This window comes from Cebus imitator, unplaced genomic scaffold (assembly GCF_001604975.1).
Source record: "Cebus imitator isolate Cc_AM_T3 unplaced genomic scaffold, Cebus_imitator-1.0 Scaffold132, whole genome shotgun sequence".
Classification (NCBI taxonomy): domain Eukaryota; kingdom Metazoa; phylum Chordata; class Mammalia; order Primates; family Cebidae; genus Cebus; species Cebus imitator.
In genome coordinates, this window is record NW_016107447.1 from 933864 (window position 1) to 949062 (window position 15199).

General features: G+C 37.7%; 1 protein-coding gene across 2 annotated transcripts in view; it reads left to right on the top strand.

Moving 5' to 3' along the window:
- The window catches only part of STK4 (serine/threonine kinase 4), a 105338-nt gene that overhangs the window by 27753 nt on the left and 62386 nt on the right, over positions 1 to 15199 (top strand). For both annotated transcript variants that reach the window (XM_017541199.2, XM_037742994.1), the window contains exons 6-9: positions 621 to 788; positions 2736 to 2873; positions 5928 to 6056; positions 6724 to 6910. In XM_017541199.2, the coding sequence (XP_017396688.1) occupies positions 621 to 788; positions 2736 to 2873; positions 5928 to 6056; positions 6724 to 6910 (622 nt within the window). The remainder of the gene's footprint in view (positions 1 to 620; positions 789 to 2735; positions 2874 to 5927; positions 6057 to 6723; positions 6911 to 15199) is intronic.

Consider the following 15199-nt stretch of genomic DNA (forward strand, 5'->3'; position numbering starts at 1 on the left):
ATCTCGGCTCACCGCAACCTCTCCCTCCCGGGCTCAAGCAATTCTCCTGCCTCAGCCTCCCGAGTAGCTGGGGTTATAGGCATGCACCACCATGCCTGGCTAATTTTGTATTTTTAGTAGAGATGGTGTTTCTCCATGTTGGTCAGGCTGGTCTTTAACTCTTGACCTCAGGTGATCCGCCTGCCTCAACCTCCCAAAGTGCTGGGATTACAGGCGTGAGCCACCGTATGGTTTTTAAAGGTATTTCAAGTGCTAGGCATTTTTTTTATTGTTGGAAAAGTCTCTTTTCTTTTTCTGTAGAGTATGGTTTTTAAAGATATTTCTTTTTTAGAGTATGATTTTTTTAAAGGTATTTTTTACCTTTAAAGGTTTTTTATTTTTTATCTTTAAAGGTTTTTTATTTTTTACCTTTAAAGGTTTTTTTTTAAAGGTATTTCTTTTTTAGAGTATGGTTTTTAAAGGTATTTCTTTTTCTGTAGAGTATGGTTTTTATAGGTATTTCAAGTGCTAGGCATTTTTTTATTGTTGGAAAAGTCTCTTTTCTTTTTCTGTAGACCTCTCCTCTCTGGACACCTCAGTAGTTTTAAGCTTAGTATTGGTCTCTCTTCTTTCTATTTTAGGATACCATGGCCAAGCGGAATACAGTGATAGGAACACCATTTTGGATGGCTCCAGAAGTGATTCAGGAAATTGGATACAACTGTGTAGCAGACATCTGGTCCCTGGGAATAACTGCCATAGAAATGGCTGAAGGAAAGCCCCCTTATGCTGATATCCATCCAATGAGGGTAAGGAAGTGGACAGAAAGCCAGGAGGATGGTTAGTTACTGATCATCATTAAAAACTTAGTTCAGGCTGGGCATTGTAGCTCATACCTGTAATCCCAGAATTTTGGGAGGCTGAGGCTGATGGATCACCTGAGTCTAGGAGTTTGAGATCAGCCTGGCCAACATGGCAAAACTCTGTCTGTACTAAAAATACAAAAATTAGCTGGGCATGGTGGTACACATCTGTAATCCCAGCTACTTGGGAAGCTGAGGCAGAGGAATTGCTTGAACCCTAGAGGCAGAGGTTGCAGTGAGCCGAGATCATGACGCCGCACTCCAGCCTGGTGACAGAGTGAGACTTTGTCTCAAAATAAATAAATAAATAAATAAATAAATAAATAAATAAGTTAGTTTGATAGCTTACTTGGTTAGGTTGCAAACAATAACTGAATTATGTGTAATTCATAAGCGTCACTATAGATAATAAACGTCTGACTCTAGTTGTAGTCATTAATTGTGTTCCACCCCTCTTCATTTCAGAGGTTGTGTATTGATAGCCCTCTGGTAAGACATAGGCCATAGAAATGCTTAGTTTGATTTGTGCTACACACACACATTCTCTCTCTCACTTTGAATAGTTTAGGCAACCACATTTTAACATGTCAACATTCACTAGAGCTGAATAGCGATTGTCTCCTTAATACAGAGTATGAGCTTTCTACTTTATCAGTCTCCATGATTCCCTGTTATGTCAGCAAGTATTAGCTGCCACTTATTACAGTATTTCTATAATATTTTTCTTATAATGGTGTTAAGAGGAAAGCAAACTATATTTTTAAACTCATGTCACTGAAACCCAGCCTCATTCAGTTTTTGTCTTTCTTCTGCCTGGCTGCTATATGTGTTGAATTTGTAAGTTCTGGTTCATAGATCCTCAGGTTCTTTTCATCTGGAGGCTATGTACTCTCCAACCTCCATCTCCTTCTAGAATGTTAAGAGCCCATAGAATACATCTCCAGTAAAACTCTTCCAGTGCTCACACCCTTAACAGTTCTCAGGCTTTACCTGTCCCAGCACCCCTCATCAAAGCACTGTTGTTAAGACCCCCCAACCCTGTCTTCCTGAGGGCCTCTGTGGTCCTCTCTATCCTTCCTTTCCCCAGCTCTTCCTCTTCTTTGATTAATTATATCTATTAAAAGACTTAATGATTTTTTTAAAAAAAATTCATGTTCCCAAGGTAAGTGCTCCCTCTTTTTTGGGTGCAAGAGTGAGGAGATTTACTAGTTACAATTTTAGATTTAAATAACATAATTTAAGCTGCTTATTTGTAAAGAGTTTTACTTTTCAAAACACATGACTTTTTTAAAATTGGAAATTTAATAAATAAGTTTTATTTTTTGAAATAGTAGAATGTAACTGCAACATAGTGGACCAATTTTTAATTTTTTTCCCCTTACACTTGTGTTGATTTAGCTTAGTCTGGAGGTTAATGACTCTGTTGCAATTTTTGGGACCTCTGGTTGATGACCTCCTTGTAATTACTGCTGTCATCTAGGGGTGGTAGTAACTTTTAAAGGCAGGGAAACTTGACAACTATGGGGCCAAGGTTATCTTTAGGATATACATACTCTTAGGTCTTGCCTTTCTACTTTGAAAGGCAATGTACTGTGGTTACTGAAATAATAATAATAATGATAATAATAATAATAAAGCTTGATTGATGTTGTGAGGTTTAGGGAACAAGACCCATATATGAGAGAGGGAAAAGGAAAGAGGGAGCTATATCAGGTTCTTTAACTGTCAGTCTTTGTACTTTCAAATGCTTAGACTTCTGTTGGAATTTAGGTGAGCTTCTCAGTGAATAAGTGAAAGATCATTTACTAAGTTCCAAATGTAATTCCAGATGTATTTTTTATTGGAGCATTACTTTTCTTTTACCATATCTTTTTGTTTGTTTGTTCTAACCAGGCAATCTTCATGATTCCTACAAATCCTCCTCCCACATTCCGAAAACCAGAGCTGTGGTCAGATAACTTTACAGATTTTGTGAAGCAGTGTCTTGTAAAGAGCCCTGAGCAGAGAGCCACAGCCACTCAGCTCCTGCAGGTATGAATCACCCTGTGATGCTGCCTCTCTCCATTTCATTTACACACTGACCAAAAGATGCCATGAGATTACCTACATAGAGTTAGTAAAGAAGTATAAGGCAGGCTGGGTGTGGTGGCTCATGCCTGTAATCCTAGCACTTTGGGAGGATGAGGCAGGTATATTGCTTGAGCCCAGGAGTTTGAGACCAGCCAACGTGGTGAAACCCTGTCTCTACAAAAAGAAGGCAAAAGATTAGCCGGGTGTGGTGGCACATGCCTGTAGCTCCAGCTACCTGAGAGGCTGAGGTGGGAGAATCATTGATCCTGTGAGGTTGAGGCTGCAGTGAGGCTTGATAGTGCCACCACATCCCAGCCTGGGCAACAGAGTGAGGCCCTGTCTCAAAAAGCAAAAGAAATTTAAGACATTCCCTTCCTCTAGGAAGGTTTGAATCTATTTGAGTAGAAAAGACATGGAAAAGAATGTTAAATCATCGAACCAGATAATAATGCAAGAAAATACAGGGCAGTATGGGATTAGAGAAAGGGAATTGACATTTAGTGAGCACCTACTGTGCGCCACATACCTTGCACGTGTGTCATTTAACCATCACATAGATCCTGTGAAGGGTGAGTATTATTTCAGTTTTACAGTTGAGAAAATGGAGGCCTAGAGAAGTTTACTCCTTTAGGGTCACTCAGCTGGTAAATAGCACAGTCAGTATTAGAACTTGAGTCTTTTTATTCCAGAGCAGGGGTACTATCAAGTCTACCCGAGCCTGACAAAGAATTAAGATCAGTGGTGGGTACTGTTGTAGTTCAGGGTAGGAGAGGGCCTCTTTGGACCGGAGATGCTAAAAGTGCTTTCCTGGAGGAGGTAACTTCTAGGTCTGGCCCTTGAAGGATAGGTCGGATGTGGCAGGCAATATGCTTAGTGTTTAGGAGCTTGGATTCTGGTCAGATTGCCAAGGTTTTAATTCTGGCTCCCAATTTACTGGTTTTGTGATCTTGGGCAAATAACTTAACCTCTGTTCTTTAAGTTTTGTGGCCTATAAAATGGGGATACAGTATCTGCCTTATATATTGTGATGATTAAACGATACATTTAAAGTGTGTTACTTTGAACAATGTTCACATGTATTGAAGACAGTATGGTATGAACTTGGTAACTATCTGCTATCATAATTGGGCTAGGCCATTTGCAGCCATTTCAGATGGCCAGTGCCCCCTATTTATAACCAATGCATATATTTAAAAACTCTCGTTACTTTTCTGGAATAAAACTCAGATAATAAAACCTTTTTATGCCCGTAATTTAAAAAGAATCAATATTGTCTATGATGTCATGGAGAAAAATAAAAATAATTTATAATGAAATAATATGGCTGTCAATGTGCAAATACTTCAGCCTGACCCAGTTTGCAGGCATGATGAAATAGATACCTGTGCCTGACGTCATGAATGAATTTAGATTTAAGAGCCGTAAGAAAATCAGAAACTAGCTGGGTGTGGTGGCTCACGCCTGTAATCCCAGCTCTTTGGGAGGCTGAAGTAGGCGATTATGAGGTCAAGAGATAGAGACTATCTTGGCCAACATAGTGAAACCTTGTCTCTGCTAAAAATACAAAAATTAGCTGGGCATGGTGGCACACACTTGTAGTCCCAGCTACTTGGGAGGTTGAGGTAGGAGAATTGCTTAAACCCGGGAGATGGAGGTTGCAGTAAGCTGAGATTGCGCCACTGTACTCCAGCCTGGTGATAGAGCGAGACCGTCTCAAAAAAAAAAAAAAAAAAAAAAATTGGCCACATTTATTTGTCTCTGATTATAGAAAGTAGTATACGGTCTTACGGATTTTCTAAGCGGAAAGAACAAGGCAATATGATATTACTGCAAATGAGCTGGGTCTTATTTCTAAGTGGATTGCCAAATTATTTTCCTACCTGGATAGGGTAATGACAAAATTTTATGGAAATGTATCTCCTGTATTGTAATTTGACCATGTTTTGAGGTATACTTTCAATTTCTGGAGTTCTTACAAGGGCCTTGGAAATCATATCTTTTGATAGATGATGGAGAACAGAGAATGGATTGCCAAGAAATAATGGGGACAATATTGGAATAAGTTTGGAAGACAACAGGCAATCCCCCCAAAGTAATTTCCATATGTAACTTTCACAGCATAGATTTCTTACCACGTGCTACAGACAAAATAAAAACATGTGATGGTATTAATATTAAAAGCTTTTAAAGCAATTTTTATTAATGAAATTCAGCAGTATACCTTTGTTTCAAATGTCTTTCATGACTGAATAATATTTGGGTCAAAATCTGTTACATATGTATGATCAGTTTTCTAAGAAACGTAAGTTTCTTAGATCTATGTTGCAAAACTCTATTAAGAAAAGTAGAGGAACTATTTCTGCAGTAACTGCATTTTTGCACTAAAATCCTTTTTACCCAAATGTGTAGTTGGAAATGCTACAGTATAGTGAATAGAACGAACAAGAGATTTTTCTGTGATTTCTAAATAATTTCTTTATTTCATTAAGCTAACCTCTTTAAAATCACCTCGCAAATCACTGAGGTTTTTGCATATCTCTTGAAAAAATGTTTTTAGTATTATCTACTAAGGTGTGTACACACCCTGAGATATTTGAAAGATGTGCAGAGTCTGCCACAGTTCATTGTTGTGCAGAACAGTTCTGTGCTTTGCAGAATTGCTAGTGTCCCAGGCCATTTGTGCTCACCAAACATTGTGACAGCTATAACATGCTCCCAACATGTTTACACAACTTCCTCCAGGAGATGATACTCCCTATTGAGAATCTCTAGATTTGACAGAGGGAAATGGCACAGGCATTTCAGCCAGGCTGAAAAAGCTGGGTAAAGACTGAATTTGTTCTGCTCAGAGTTATAAAGTGAGTGTGGTTTAGCTGTTGTCCGAAGCGTGAAGAGAAAGATCAGATTCATTGATTGCTTCAACAAATGTTATCAAGTACCTACTGTGTTCCAGGTACTGTTTTGGCACTGTTCCCATATAAACTGTCTCCAGCATTTTCTACTTTGTTCTTTAAGCACCCGTTTGTAAAGAGTGCCAAAGGAGTGTCAATACTGCGAGACTTAATTAATGAAGCCATGGATGTGAAACTGAAACGCCAGGAATCCCAGCAGCGGGAAGTGGACCAGGACGATGAAGAAAACTCAGTGAGTGGCAGGCATTGCTGTAGGCCTCAGGCATTGATACTTGTTAGTTTATGATTGCCAAACCAGGTAAGATGAGTCGAAGGTATTGGATCAACTTGGAGCTGGAGACTCTTCCAGCCTAACTATGTCCTAACCTGGACCAAGGCATGCTAGAGGTTTGCTGTATCTGTGCTTGTTCTTTTCCCAGTGCTTTCTAAAGCACTTTTAAATTTCATTCTTTTGCCCCATATCTTTTACTCAATTTAACTTTTTATTTCAGAGAGAGAATGCTCAGGTCTGAGACTTGGCTTTTCGTGTCCTTTTGGGGAATCTGGGATCCATACTTACCATGTAGGTTTAACATTATAGACTTCCTCACAAACCTGAGATTACAAAGATGTTCACATGAGTTTCTTAGATCTGTGTTGCAAAACTCTATTAAGAAGAGTAGGGAAGGAATTCCTTTAGGGCTAGATACACTGCTTTCACATGGATAAATTTGTCTTCTTTGCTTAAGTAACAGTGCTTTCATTTCTAGAAGATGAGTAAGTATTAATACTTATGCATTAATACTTAATGCATAAGTATTAAATCCTGAAATATTTGCACTAAGATGAGTAGTAGTTATTCAGGAAACTCAAAGTCCTTTGTCAAATTAGCCCCAATTTGAGATTTTATCCTTTTACAGGAAGAAGATGAGATGGATTCTGGTACGATGGTTCGAGCAGTGGGTGATGAGACGGGCACTGTCCGAGTAGCCAGCACCATGACTGATGGAGCCAATACTATGATTGAGCATGATGACACGTTACCATCACAGCTGGGCACCATGGTGATCAATGCAGAGGATGAGGAAGAGGAAGGGACTATGAAGAGTAAGGCTTTGAGTAAATCACTGACTTCTCATACCAAGTATACATATTTCAGAGAAAATAGATTCTTATGGTTCATGTAGGCTTAGCTTTGAGTTCTTTCTTTTGTCACAACCAAAGGTGTGTAAACATTGGAGGTTTGTGATGGGGGCAGGAGGTTTGGCGGGGGTGGGAAACTGGCTTATGGAGTCAGAGGAAAGCATCAACAGTGAGAAAGGATTTTGCTTTTGAACCAGAGTAGCCACTTTCTCGTTGAGTGTTATCATTTTTTCTCTCCTTGCCTTGATCTTTGGAGGCAATCACATGCATTGTTTGATGCGTAATTCCTGTCAAGGTGTAATGACATTCTGAGTTATTTACTGTACATATATCATCAGTTTATTTTCATGACAGCCTGTGTCTAACCTAAGTTTAACAACACCGTCAGTCAATGAAAGATGACTGTACAAGTTTAAAAGTTCTATCTAGTTTCTTCTAGTTTAAACTAATCTGCTTCTTTCCATATCTGACTGATCATTTTTTGCCTGTGACTAGGCCTGACGCCTTGTGTTCGGCTCCTGTCTTAGAGTGAAATTCTGATGTCACTCAGTGCTCGTAGTGCTTTACATTTTATCCCCTAAACTCAAGATTAAAGCACCCTAAAAGTACTGCATTTGGTGATATTGTCAACTAAACGCCATGTACTAGATTGCCCTTCTCCTCCCCTCGTGTTTTAAAAGTAGCCAGTATGATTTATTAGGAGTGTTCATTTTGCAGTAATGAGCTGCTGACCTCTAGTTCTTTTCATTGACTCTGAGTGCTAAATCATCTACTTGTTTTAAAGGGTTTAATTATGTAGATGATTATAATCACCGTGTAATACAACTAGGCTGACCTGTTAGCATGTGTTGTGCATGCACGTGTTCAGGAATTCTGCCCATTTTTATTTAAAGAATTAATTTTTTTCCAAAATGTGATTTTCATAATTCAAATGGTAATTAATTCAATGAGTTGTTTATTCTTTTCAGTTTCCGAACTTGGATAGTTTTAGCATGTCTGATGAGAAGCATGCATCTTTTATTATAATCGTGAAGAGAACTATTTAAAAACCTAAGCAGTCACAGGCTGAGTAACATTAAATACAATTTATTCACAGTCTGTTGCAGGTTTTATAATTCAGTTTTGGATTACAGATTGACTGATTTGCCATTTATTTTGAGATTTTAAAAAATTCCTTATTGTTTTAGGAGTTACTTAAATTTATCCGTATGGAAAATTAAAACATACATACAGTTACACAGAATAATATCATGACCCCTATGGACCTATATCACCCACCTTCAGCAATGATCAACTCACTGCCCATCTTATTTCATCCCCACCTTACCAAAAAACAAATAGTAAACGCTTTGTAAAAGTATTCATTTTTAAGGCCATAAAAAACAGTGAGAGGAAGAAGGGGAATAAAAGATTCTTAAGGCAATACAGATTTCAAAGTCCTGATTTACTGGACATAGTATGACATCAGCGGTATTTTGGGTGAGATTTTTTTCTGACAATAACTCTAGAATATAGTAAAATGAATTAATTTAAAGCACATCTCAGTCATGTCATTTCTTTAAAATTGATTTTAAGTATTTATTTAAATTATTATTGTTTTTTTAACATACAGGGTTTTACTCTTTCCTAGGTTAGAGTACAGTAGGTGTGATCAGCTCATTGTAACCTTGATCTCCTGAGCTCAAGCTATCCTCCTACCTCAGTTTCCCAAGTAGCTGGGAGTATGTATAGGTGTGTCCAGCTAATTTTTTAATTTTTTGTAGAGACAGGGTCTTGTTGTGTTGCCAAGGCTGGTTTTGGACTCCTGGTCTCAAGTAATCAACCTGCCTTGGCCTCCCAAAGTGCTGGGATTAGAGATGTGAGCCACCTCTCCTGACCTGATTTAATATTTAACATTACGAGCCTGGGCTCAGATACTGACCTGCGTGGTGTTAGATAATTCACTTTCCTCCTGTGAGCCCCAGTGCCCTAATCAGTAAAATTAAATAAGTATTAAATTTGTTTGTTTTTATTGCCCCTTATAGCTCTAATTGTCAATACATTTATAAAAATTATATAATTAATGACAATAGAACTGAAATTTCCAGAGGTTAAAATTGGTGAAACTAGATAGACTTTGATTTAGTTCCTTATTTGAACCTCTTTGAAATGTTTATCCTTGGAAATTAAAATTATAATTGTTAAGGGAGGCTATGCATGTGTGGCAGTGAGTATGTGGGGTATGGGAACTCCTTACCTTCCTCTCAGTTTTGCTGTGAACCTAAAATTTCACTAAAAAGTCCTTCTTTTTTCAGACGGAGTCTCACTCTTGCCCAGGCTGGAGTGCGGTGGCATGATCTTGGCTCACTGCAACCTCTACCTCCTGGATTCAAGCGATTCTCTGCCTCAGCCTCCTGAGTAGCTGGGACTACAGGTGCATGCCACCACAGCTGGCTAATTTTTTTGTATTTTTAGTAGAGATGGGGTTTCGCCATGTTGGCCAGGTTGGTCTCAAACTCCTGACCTCAGATGATCTGCCTGCCTCAGCTTCTCAAAGTGTTGGGATTACAGGTGTGAGGCACAGTGCCTGGCCTCTAAAAAAGTCTTTAAAAAAAATTATAACCGTTGGCTGGTCCGAGTGTGGTGGTGTTTACAATTATTGATCACAACTAGTTTTTTTTTGTTTTTTTTCTTGAGATGAAGTTTTGCTTGGTCACCCAGGCTGGAGTGCAGTGGTGCGATCTCAGCTCACTGCAACCTTTGCCTCCTGAGTTCAAGTGATTCTCCTGCCTCAGCCTCCTGTATAGCTGGGATTACAGGTGTGTGCCACCATGCCCAGGTAATTTTTGTATTTTTGGTAGAGATGGAGTTTCACCATGTTGGCCAGCCTGGTCTCAACCTCCTGACCTCAAGTGATCCAACCACTTTGGATCTCAAAGTCCTGGGATTGTAGTTGTGAGCCACTGCGCCTGGCCACAACCAGTTTTTTCTTTGTTTTTCTCACTACCACTGTTTCACTTGATTAGCCCTAAAAAGAAAAAAAAATCATCTTTTAAGAAGTGCCTGTTCATGTTCTTTGCTCACTTTTTAATGGGGTTGTTTGTATTTTCTTATAAATTTGTTTCAGTTCCTTGTAGATTCTGGATATTAGACCTTTGTCAGATGGGTAGATTGCAAAAGTTTTTTCTCATTCTGTAGGTTATCTGTTCATTTTGATGATAGTTTCTTTTGCTGTGCAGAGACTCTTTAGTTTAATTAGATCCATTTGTCAATTTTTGCTTTTGTTGCAATTGCTTTTGATATTTTTGTCATGAAATCTTTTTTTTCTCCTTTCCTTCTGTTTGATTGATTGAATCCTCACCCCCATCACTTCCTTTCTCTTCCCCTAAATCCTCTCTCCCCACTCTCTTCTACCAGCTGGCAAAGTGTATGCATAATTATGTGCTTACTTAAATTTCTACTTTCCTAATAAATGTATCCAAAGTTAATCAGTATCTCTATCCTGTTCCTGAATAAGAAAAAGAATTTAAGATATTTTGCCTTTTTTTCAAACTGCCTCTCCCGTATTTTGTTGTTATTGTGTATTGCTTTGGTTTCACCAGGTTTTTAAAAACATTAGCTACTATAATCATTATTTAGAGTCAATACAATTTATGAATATAGTGAGCTACTAATATGTTTGTTTACCTTTGCTTCTTTTAGCTTATGCTTTATCTTCTGGGCTAATTTTTCTTGTTCTCCTTTCAGTAGGGTATAATGGGTAGCAAACTTTTATAATTTTTATGGCTAATAAAAGTCTTATTTTTCTCTTTTTTGAATATAGTTTACCTAGACATAGATTTCTAAGTTGACTCTTATTTTCTCTTTGTACTTTTAAGGGATCATTTTGATATTTTCTGATGTCTATTCGTGGTGATGGAAGTTCTGTTATCAATCTTGTTCTTTTGTAGATAATTTGACCTTTCTCTCTCTTTTTTTTTAATTTTCCTGAATCTTTTCTGTTTTAACTTATTGTCTCTACGTTGGACTTTTTTTCTCTTCTGATTCTGCTTCTGGCTCTATACTTTTCAGTCTACAAACCCAAGACTTTATTCAGTTTTGGAAAATTCTCTTTGGTTTCTCTTTTTTCTTCTCCTTTTTTCTGTTTCATTTCTTTCATTTTTTTTGAAATGTGGTTTTGCCATGTTGCCCAGGCTGGTCTTGAACTCCTGGGCTCAAGTCATCTTCCCACCTCAGTTTCCCAAGCAGCTGGGACTACAGGTGCATTCCACTGCTATGGGCTTGTTTTACAAATTTTTTCTCTTTATCTCTTTGAACATTTTTATTTCCCTTTTAAAAAATTATCTTTCAGATCAAGCTATTATCTTGTGTTCTTTGGGTCTAATTTCTGCTATTTATTGTGTCTGTTATCTCTCATGCTGTTATATTTTTTCTTTTGCATTGTAATTTTTGTTTTTGAGCTTATCTTTAGTGAGAATTATTTTGCTTGGAGATCCTTTGTATTCCTTGTGTTATACAGGCATCCCTAGGGCTCTATGGGGTATTTCTTTCTAGAGCAGTCTTTAGATTATTTCTCAATTCCACATTGTACTTGTGGTGTACAGCCAAGGGGATTGTATTTCTAGAAGCTGATTTTTTCTACCTCTTACCTACTTAAGCAGAAGCCATTTCTAAGCCGCCATCTTAAGCTTCTGGGTAGTGTTGTCCTGGCTCCTATCTTTATACTGGGAATTGAGTTCTGGCTTCCCCCTTTACAGGTATGTTTTTCCTTCTGCCTTATCCTGATTGCCATTTACACATCAGCCTTAAAGCTAAAAGTCCTTGTGATTTGGTTTTTCCAGTAGGCCACTCAGCTCAGTGCTGTGGGTTTCTTTCCTGCTTTTGGCATCTGAAAGTTTTCCTTTTCTGGTTCTGAGTGCTATGGGTTGTTGTTTGTTTGTTTTTTAAGTCTTGAATTTCTGTGTGTTTATAACAGGAGGGGAGGCCTTAGCACTTCAGCTCATTCCATTAACTGTCTACAGAGATGGTGTTTCTCCATTTTCTCTATAAAGGAACAGGTTCAGAGAGATTGTTAACTTGTTCAAGGTCACATGGCTAGTAAGTGGTGGAGCTGGAAATTGAAAGCACTTCATAGTCTATGCTCTCTTCATTCCACAGAGCTTCTGATTTGTTTTGGTTGCCTATGATATTAATAGGCATTAGAGCCATAATAGAAAACTCATCACAGTTATGGTGATTCTGCTACTGTCTTTCAGTGAGATTCAGGGATGGCTTTTGTTTGTTTGAAACAATTATTTATTCATTTATTTATTTTAAAAATTTCTACTTTTATTTTACAAACAGGGGGTATATGTGCAGGTTTGATACTTGAGTATATTATCCCCAGGTAATGAGTATAGTACCCAATAGGTAGTTTTTCAGTCCTTTTTCTTCTTCTCCCCTCTCTTCCTCTCCCCTGTAGTAGTCTGCAATGTCTGTTATTCTCATGTTTATATCCTTGTGTACCCAGTGTTTAGCTCCCACTAAGTGAAAAATGAGATATTTGGTTTTCTGTTTCTGTCTTAGTTTGCTTAGAATTATGGCCTCCAACTCCATCCATGTTGCTGAAAAGGACATAATTGCAGTTTTTTTTTTTTTTTTTTTTTTTGGCTGCATAGTAGTCCATGGGTGGCTGCATAGTATTAGTATTCCATGGTATATATGTGCTGTGTTTTCTTTATCCAGTCCACTATGGATGGGCACCTAGGTTGATTCCATGTCTTTGCTATTGTGAATAAGGCAGTGGTAAACTCGTATCACATGAGTGCATGTGCATTTTTGGTAGAATGATTTATTTTCCTTTGGGTATATAGCCAGTCATTGGATTTCTGGGTTGAATGGTACTCTGTTTTAAGTTCTTTGAGAAATTAGCGAACTGCTTTTCACGGTGGCTGAACTAACTTACATTCCTAGCAACAGTATATAACCATTCCTTTTTTTCCACAGCCTCACCAGCATCTGTTGTTTTCTGACTTTTTTTTATTAATAGCCATTCTGACTGGCATGAGATGATATCTATCTCATTGCGGTTTGGATTTGGATTTCTCTGATGATTAGTGATGCTGAACATTTTTTCATGTGTTGTTGACCACTTGCGTGTCTTCTTTTGAGGAGTGTCTGTTCATGCCCTTTGCCCATTTTTTTAATGGAATTGTTTTTTGCTTGTTGATTTTTCTAAGTTTTTTATAGATTCTGGACATTAGACATTGAATGTATAGTTTGGGAATATTTTCTTCCATTCTGCAGATTGTTTACATTGTTGTTAGTTTCCTTTGCTGCACAGAGACTCTTTAGTTTAATTAGGTCCCAACTTGTCAATTTTTGTTCTTGTTACAATTGCTTTTGAAGACTTAGCGAAAAACTTTTTGCCAGGGCCAATGTTGAGAAGGGTGTTGCCTAGGTTTTCTTTTTGGATTTTTGTAGTTTGAGGTCTTAACATTTACATCTTTAATTCATCTTTAGTTAATTTTTATATATGGTGAAAGGTAAGGATCCGCTTTCAATCTTCTGCATATGGCTAGTCAGTTATCCCAGTACCATTTATTAAACAGGGTGTCCTTTACCCATTGCTTGTTTTTGTTGGCCTTGTCGGAGATCAGATGGTTGTAGGTGTGCAGCTTTATTGCTGAGTGTCCTGTTCTGTTCCATTGGTCTATGTGTGTTTTTGTACCAGTACCAGAATAGCATTCTGATTACTATAGTTGTACAGTGTGAAGTCAGATAGTGCAGTGCTTCTGGCTTTGTTCTTTTTGCTTAGGATTGCTTTGAGTATTTGGGCTCTTTTTGGGTTCTCTCTCTGAGTATTTGGGTTCCATATAAATTTTAGAATTTTTTTTCTAATTCCGTGAATAATGCCATTGGTAATTTTATAGGAATAGTATATAATCTGTAAATTGCTTCAGACAGTATACCCATTTTAATTATATTAAATCTTTCTAACTGTGAGCATACAACGCTTTTACATTTATTTGTGTTGTCTTTGATTTCTTTCAGCAGTGTTTTGTAGTCTCATGCAGATCCTTCACTTCCTTGGTTACCTGCATTTTTTAGATATTTCATTTTCTTCGTGGCTATTGTAAGTAGGATTGTGTTCTTGATTTCACTGTCAGCCTGACTATTGTTGGTGTATAGAAACGCTACTGATTTTTGTACATTTTTTTATCCTGAAACTTTACTAAAGGGGCTTATCAATTCTAGTAGCCTTTTGACAGAGTCTTTAGGACTTTCTAAGTTTAGAATCATATTGTCAGTGAAGAGAGAGTGTTTGACTTCTTTTCCTCTTTGAGTGCATTTTATTTCTTTCTTTTGCTGATTGCTCTGACAAGGACTTCTCAATTATTTATTATATGTAACTTAATAGGATAGATGTTATAACTGCTAATAATAATTATTAGTGATTAGGCACTTAATATATCACACACTGTGCTTTATCCTTTAAGCATTTCACATATTTTAATCATTACAACCATGCTGTGTGGTAAACAGAACCACTCCCTGTTTAATAGCAGTTGAAAATCAATTGCAGAGATTAAGTAACATGCTTGTGATTATATAATGAGTAATAGAAAAGCCAAAATTTGAACCCAGATATGTTTGATTTAGAGGTTATGTTCTCAGTCATTAGATTATACTACTTCTAGCAGAGCCCCTTTATCAAGTGTTGGGAGCCAGGACTAAGGCTTATGTTACAGATCATATGTTGGTAAGTCTCAGCTTGTAGTAATGTACTCCTTGCTGGTTGTTTCAATAACCAGTTCCTCTACATATGCCCCCAGGATTTCCAGAAGGAAAGGATAGTTTTCAAAGGGGGCATGCCTCTGATAAACCAATGATGTTGTTATCTCTGAGGGAATTTGTTTTGGATGTATGTATCTAAATCTACAGAAAGGAGTCCAATTGCAGTTGGAGGGAAAGGATTAAGGTGGGGTGGGATTTGATTGTTTTTAAGCGACTTCAAACATAACTCATAAGAATGAAAGAGGCAAACCATGGCCCACATTACTTTGAAACCTCTGTCTGGATAAAATATTAGATTGGGGATTTTGGAAGGCTTCTTCTATTTTTCTAGATATGTTCTTGTTTTTGTTGTTGTTTTTGTTTTTGAATAAGGGCTCTAGAATAACCCTGTTTACCTCCCCGAACAGCAGGGCACATTATTGAAGTGACATGACAGGGTCTGTGTCCCTGTTAGGAACATTGTGCTTTCTCTGGGCCAGCAGAGGGAGCTCTGTAACA